Below are 7,259 nucleotides of genomic sequence, written 5' to 3'. Positions count from 1 at the left end.
CAAAAAAATATACGTATTTTGGAAATGTTGAGTCGAATTAGTCTAGAATCGATTAATTTTATGAAAGAAAACCTTTCAAACAGCCGTAGTCCGTAAACTATGATTCCTACAAAATTGATTCATAAAGAACGGAACGTATCTACCGTCTTATAGGGGGATCTACTGTACTCCTAAGTTGTCAATGTCATACCTTCACGAATAAGAAGACGAAACTGCCAAGTAAACAGGTCGTATGTTTAAGTCTAAATTGTGAGCTCTCTCTCTCGTAAATGTATAGATTGAGAATACATCACTCTCTCTCGACTCAGTTATAGATTTAGAATAGATTTCCTCCTGTCGCGATTGATATTGATTATTCGTTCTTTGATTGTTCGTTTAGAATTATTTGATTATTTCTTATTCTGTATTAATATTGCTTATTTGTTTATTAAATTCTATATATTTTTGTTAAGAGATGTCTCGTTATTGTTATCTCCTGAATCAGATCGACAGCATAAATTTCACACGTGTTAATCCGCGTTACGATAAGTAGATAAACTGGTGTCGGAAACCTGACAATTTGGATACAGACTACACAGTTTTTAATCCTCATAAAGCTGAAGATTACAGCCCTCCTATGTAAACTTCTAAAATCAGATCTAGTGATCTGAAACTTTAGAGAACTAGTTTTACCAACTAGCTGCCTATTAAGCGATACAGGCATAACTACCTACCTTGTACCCCAGGCTGAATCTCACACTATAATAAAGTCTGGATCATCGTTAAATATTCCACTTAACTATAAGTTACTTTCTATGGAGAACTGCCCGGAGTGGCAGGAAACTCCCTTTTATACCAGTCAATGGCCAAGTCTCGTGTGAAACCGCTTGTGATGCAACTTACTAGTCATGGTAAAAAGGGAAAGGAACTTCTTATCAAAAGCGAAAGTACTGACATCCGTTGTTAGAAAAATTTGTCAAAGTTATAAAATATTTTCTAATTGAAATGAATTAAGCCGTTCTTTCTGTCCCTAATTTCGTTAAAAGTGACACCCCCTTAAATCCTGATTCTCACAAAATTTTATTGTGCTACTATGAATATACTTGTCAATATTGAAAAATAATAAATTATTTTCAAATGCAGATATCTGTATTTATTATAATTTAATATTGGTATTTTTTATATGTAAAACAACAGTGTGTGTAAATTATGTATATGTATTCGTATATGAATACGTACATATACGAAGTTATATATGAATACAAATAATATAAATAATAATCGGTAAGTAATCGGTAGTCGGCCGTATCGGCCATTTTGCATTTTGGTATTTTTGTTAGAATGTTAAGTATAATGCTAGTAATAAAAAATAATAAATTTCTATTATATATTTATTATTTATGACTTGACAAACTGAATATTTAAAAATATTACAATTCAAATTATTCCTTTTATCGATATATATTATAAGGTATAATATAACCTATTCGAAACTCTCTCTTTTATTTAAAGTTTAAACTGTAAACATATAAAACAATAAAAATTCAATATTCAAGCTGTAAAACCCTTAAATTGTAATGCAAAAACATGAGAATTTCACCATTTTCAGGGCATAATATCCTATTTCTTCCCGGCTCATAAATGTTACCTCCAGTGCTGAAAATTTTTTTCACTTTCAATGGAAGATGCTGAGGCACTTAAATATATCATAGCTATTTTGATCAAATTAAAGAAAAGTTCTTTTGATTTCTCCACCACAAAAATAGGTCACTATGTCTTTGTTTAAGGGTAAATGTAAATATGTTTCTAATTCTTGATCGAAACGTTTGTTCGTTTCTTTTGCTTTAAAAACACGCTATTCTTCATTCTTTCGTTTACCAGAAGCTTATCAAATAAATCAGAAAAACTTAGAGATCCACCTCCATCTTGATCATCTCCAGAATTTAATTCTTATTGAGATTTTCAATTATCAACATCTAAGTTATCAAATGCCCATATTTTTATTTTTTCTATCATATCCTCTTTTTGAAATTTCATTTTGAATCGTGGATGTAATAAAGATGACAAGCGTAAAGAGTTGTTTTCTATATATGCTGAAAAATTTTTTAAATTGATTTTTCTAGTTCTTCTATTGTGGTATTAATGCCAATAAAGAAACTACCGCTCTTTGCTTTTGATAAGTATAATTTCAGAGTCTCTGTTGTGGGAATTATTGAAGATTAAGTGGCTTCTCGTTGGCTGGCTTTCCACAGTAATTTCTTTGAATGGTTTTACAAGTAGAACAATTTTTTTCAACGAGAGACCACTGATATGGGCTCAACGTAGGAATTTTATTATCTATAGCATATATGACAAGGGCCTTTTGCTGTTTCAGCATGTAGTATGTAGAATTGCAGCGAGTAGGAACATCTTGAATTAATGTGTGTTTCTGCAAACCTAATTTTTTCTTGCAAATCTTCCAATTTGATTACAGCTACAGCAGAATGATTAAAATGTGTGACAATATTTCTATTAACTGTGATTATAGTTTTTACGTCTTGTTCAGAAAATATGCATTCGTTTAGTGTCAGCTGCAGTGTATGTATAAAGCACAATAATGCTTCTAATTTGCAATTCCTAATTCCAGCTACCAAATTTGCTGTAGAATCTCTCAGTACTAACAATATCTTATCACTTGTCAACTTATACTATTCGAGCACAATTTTTATCTGTTCACTGATTCGTGTAGCTGTGTGGGAATCTTCAAAGGGAACAATTTGCAAAACAGCTCTTTCCTGCTGAAAATCATCCTTCAACCAGTGGGCCGGTACACTTAAAAACGTGAATTGTTTGTAGTTGCCGTCCAAATATCAGCGGTTAAAGAAATATATTTTGTTTCTGTTAAACATAGAAACACTTCAGCTTTTTAAACAATGTCGAAGTTTCCATGCATCAACAATTTAGTGTTGAGATTTATTTTAGAAACAAAGGAAGAGATTGTTGATTTTGCAAGGATATTCGATATCTCTCTTGTCTACCTGACTCGAAGGAGACAAAAGTACCAGGTGGAGAAAAGTGGGTTTTTTCCACATTATAATTAACTGTATAATTATCCAGGATCTCACACTATTAACGCAATAAATTATTAACACTAATCGGCCAATAATGCATGGCCGATTAATCGGCAATCGGCCATTTTTCTTATCGGTGCATCCTTACTTATTACTATGCGCTGTATTATAAACATTATTTTATTTTGCTGAAATTAATATTTATGATTCTAATCTTTTTTGTTGTGTGCCCATACATACAAGTTTTTCCTTTTACTAAATACAAAATAATGTGATGTCAACCTCTGAGTATCTTCCACGACATAACGTTGAAGGTCAAATATAAATCAGACTTTGCATTCAACAATTCAAAAGGTAAATCAAAAGTTCTGTCATTTCCTATTCAAAGATGACTATCATCATTCTACTTTCTTGTAACGAATCTTCTTTATTTCTTAATTACAATAAGAAACTCATTCTTACAATTCAAAAACATTTTATTTTCATAACTATATAAATTACATAGAACAAATATTTAAATCAGATTACACATTTTGAAAGAACATCCATAAAATAAACACTGGAAGAATTCTAAAACATTCAAAATTTAAAAGAGAAAAAGAGCTTTACGAATATTTATTTGAAAGGTGTTTCCTGTGATAACTTAACCTGAATTTTCAAAACAATTTTCAAGTCTTTTGCCGTGTGTGAATGCGAACATGTTTTATTAAATGTTGTCTTCGTGTGAAGCTCCGTTTGCAATGGTCGCAGGTAAAAGGTTTCTCTCCAGAATGAATCATAACGTGTTGTCGTAAATTAGACTTATCACTGAATCTTTGGGCGCAGAAATGACAAGAAAATGGCTTTTCTCCCGTGTGAATGCGAAGATGTTTTACTAGATTTTGTCTTTGTGTAAAGCTCCGTTTGCAATGGTCGCAGGTGAAAGGTTTCTCTCTAGAATGAATCATAACGTGCTGTCTTAAATTCCCCTCATGGCTGAATCTTCGAGCGCAGAACTGACAAGAGAATGGCTTTTCTCCTGTGTGAATGCGAAGATGTTTTACTAGATTTTGTCTTTGTGTAAAGCTCCGTTTGCAATGGTCGCAGGTAAAAGGTTTCTCTCCAAAATGAATCATAACGTGCTGTCTTAAATTCCACTCATGGCTGAATCTTCGAGCGCAGAACTGACAAGAGAATGGCTTTTCTCCCGTGTGAATCCTGCGATGACGTTCTAATTCGGACTTGAAACGGAATGCTTTTCCACAATCTTCACAACGAAATTTCTTTGCATTTTCATGCACATAACCTATAGAAAAGTCAAACGATGTTAAATCTGAATTTAAACATCGAACATAAATCAATAAATAGAACCACAAATGCAGAAAATATTTTCGGCTTATTGGCTATATCTTAAAAATAAATCTATATTTAATCTAAAATAAATCCAATTTCAAAACACTAATTTATCGTGAAATGCAGAAAACAATCGTTTATAACAATTTCTTCGATTCTTTCGGTCCCGACAAAAATTGTTCAAGGTTCATTTACAGACACATTTTTCTCGATAAATTTATCACAAAGAAAGTCTCCGATCTTTAAATTCATTTTCTCAGTAGTAAATATTCACTTCATTCTTCCAAACTTTCAGATTTCATCCATAATTCTTCGGGTGAAATGTTGGACTCCTCCAAAGTAAATCTTAGAAGAAAAAACGTAAATATCAAATATTTTATAATAAAACTTTCACTTTTATTGTTAATTTTTCACTTAAAACAAATCTGACAGAGTTTTACATGATATATAAATTTTAAATATACATACGATCTTTCGCGATACTTAAGAAGAGAACTGGAAAATCCAAAATATAAACCAGATATATTAATGATCCATAAACTGATGTCATCCTTCGAGTACAGTATTTTCCTTTTCATAACATTAAAGAGAAATAATGCGCCTTGTTTGAGTAGAAAGTCAATTTACATCTAACGATAGACGAACGGTGACTCAAACCCTTTCAGTCCAGTGTTTCGACGTTCTACGAAGATAAAGCAAACCTTGTCCCTCTTTAAAAGTAATAAAATTGATTAATTTCACGAAACCCATTTATATTTACATTAATTTATCGAATTACAGTAGTACCTCAGAATACGAACGCTCCAGCATACGAAATTTTCAGGATACGACACGAAATTCGAACATATGTTTGCTCCAAGGTACGAACAAAAACTCACCATACGACGTTATAACTAAAATTTACTGCGAGTCAAAAATGATTTTGAGTTAAAACTAATTTTAACTAGAGAGAACCGGTTTTTACAAAATGGCTTAGTAAAAACTATTTCTACTGAGGTCAAAGTTCATACAGATAACACGTGATGCAACGCTTACAGTCTCTAATTACAATAGTAGCCAGTCAAGAAAACCCAGAAGCCGCAGCTAGTACGAATGCAGAACCTCAAATAATACCAGCTAGTGACGAAGATCCAGAATCTGTAGCTAAATCAAATCGACAGACCCAAATAATAGCAGCCAGAGAAAAAGCTCATCTAAACTTGGAATAACAGGCCCAGAAAATGAAATTGGCTTCGGATTCAATACATGCTCCCGTAGAAATCGGTAATAATATAATTATACCAATCCCTGATGTCGACAGAGCAAAAGCAGATCTCCGTAATATTATCGGAGTGATTCTTCAAAAGGATGAACAAGGTTTGCATCAATTTGGAACGAAATATGGGATACTCGATAAATTGTATTGCAAGTATGTATTGTTCAATTATGCCACTGTTTAATGTTGCTATCTACGCAGTTAATTCGTTAAGATTTTGAAGCCTAATTATTATGAAAAAAATGCTTCCTTTTTTAGGCACAATTTACCATAATTATTATTAATAAAACATTCGATTTAAAATGAGTATGAACCTATTTGAAAACTTAAATGTACTTGATCAGGTCAGAATTCGACACGTGCAAAGAAAAATTCTTGCTACTAGAAGGAGTGCCAGAAACAAATGTATCTTTTAATAACTGCTGCCAGGAGAGCAGCCTTAGGAACAGGCCAAGGATTTGTTCGCTGTTTGTGTAAGAAGTCGTGTATGTCGAAGATTTGCTTTTGTAAGGAAAAAGGCAACTCGTGTAACTCGAAATGCCACGATAGTTTGCCCTGCAATAACAAATAATGTAGACTTAATTTTTATATTTACAAGTCGATCCCCCTATAACACTGTTGATAATTCCGTTTTATATGAATTCCATGTTGTACGAGTCACTTAGATTTTACAAATGCTTATGCTGGGCTGTGAACGGCTCACATATTTGTAAAATCTAAGTGACTCGTACAACATGGAATTCATATAAAACGGACTTATCAACAGTGTTATAGGAGGGTCAACTGGTATGTTCCTTTATCGAATGATTATTTTTGTATGACTAATTAATATTACTAATGTTGTTTTAGAGTTAATATTGCCGACATGGCTCTGTGATTTTCCTTACAAATGTTCCTATAGTGTATGATTAATTTCGTATCGCTTTAATTAATTTTAATAACACAGACGTTCTATTTTAATAACACATACAGTAAATTCCAGTTAAAACTAGAAAATTTTAGATGTAACAAAGACATCCAGTATAAACTAGTTTCAACTAGTTAAAACACGTCCTAACTAAAAACTGGTTTTGACTGCAACGTATATATATAAAACAGAAAAGATTTAAAAAAATTAGTGTTAAGTTATTTTTAAGTTATCGTTACATTATGTTATATAAGTTAAGTTTTAGTATCATTTCCCTTCTCCCTCTTCTCCGCCACCAGTTTACACGTCGTCTATCCTCAAAGGTAAAGTGCAAATAAAACTATATACAGTCGACCCCCCTATAACGTACGTTCTAATAACGACAATTCCTATAACGTAACGAAAAAATTGTACAAACTCTCGTAAAACATACCTCCCATAACGTCGTTTCGCGACAAGATTGATAGAGTCTGGACCAATAGTGGATGAGCAGCCGAACTACTTTCCTCCGACCCTGCGCCACGCTACGGAGCGGCTAAATTGAGTTTGCTATCGTCTGTTTAGTATTATATATAAATTATATATAAATTAGGTACTGTACATATAATTATATATTAATTATATATAAATTAGCTACTGTATATATAATTATATATTAACTTAATTTATTGTAAGTTTATTATAATTATATATATGCTTTCTGCCGCCTGGCAACACGCTACGGAGATTTTAGGCT

At 32.2% G+C, this 7,259-nt stretch overlaps 1 protein-coding gene across 1 annotated transcript; it reads right to left on the bottom strand.

Moving 5' to 3' along the window:
• Positions 1–3,555: 3,555 nt before the first annotated feature.
• On the bottom strand, positions 3,556–4,613 carry LOC111639941 (gastrula zinc finger protein XlCGF8.2DB-like). Its single transcript, XM_023385904.1, has 2 exons — positions 4,557–4,613; positions 3,556–4,411 (listed from the first exon to the last, which is right to left on the bottom strand). The coding sequence occupies exons 1-2, from the start codon at positions 4,611–4,613 to the stop codon at positions 3,698–3,700; spliced, it is 771 nt and encodes a 256-aa protein (XP_023241672.1). The 3' UTR covers positions 3,556–3,697.
• Positions 4,614–7,259: the final 2,646 nt, after the last annotated feature.

The sequence above is a fragment of the Centruroides sculpturatus genome, unplaced genomic scaffold (assembly GCF_000671375.1).
Source record: "Centruroides sculpturatus isolate CEXI.00-Female unplaced genomic scaffold, Cexi_2.0 scaffold1264, whole genome shotgun sequence".
NCBI classification, from domain to species: Eukaryota; Metazoa; Arthropoda; class Arachnida; order Scorpiones; family Buthidae; genus Centruroides; species Centruroides sculpturatus.
The sequence above is the reverse complement of the archived record's forward strand: the minus strand, read 5'-3'. Positions and strand labels throughout refer to the sequence as shown.

Excerpts from the sequence above, each read along its gene's own strand:
- LOC111639941 (XM_023385904.1), bottom strand. The coding sequence starts at position 4,613 with ATGAATTTAAAGATCGGAGACTTTCTTTGTGATAAATTTATCGAGAAA. Across the intron at positions 4,412-4,556 it reads TTATCGAGAAAAATGTGTCT|CCAATAAGCCGAAAATATTT; the intron begins GTAAATGAACCT and ends TTTAAGATATAG.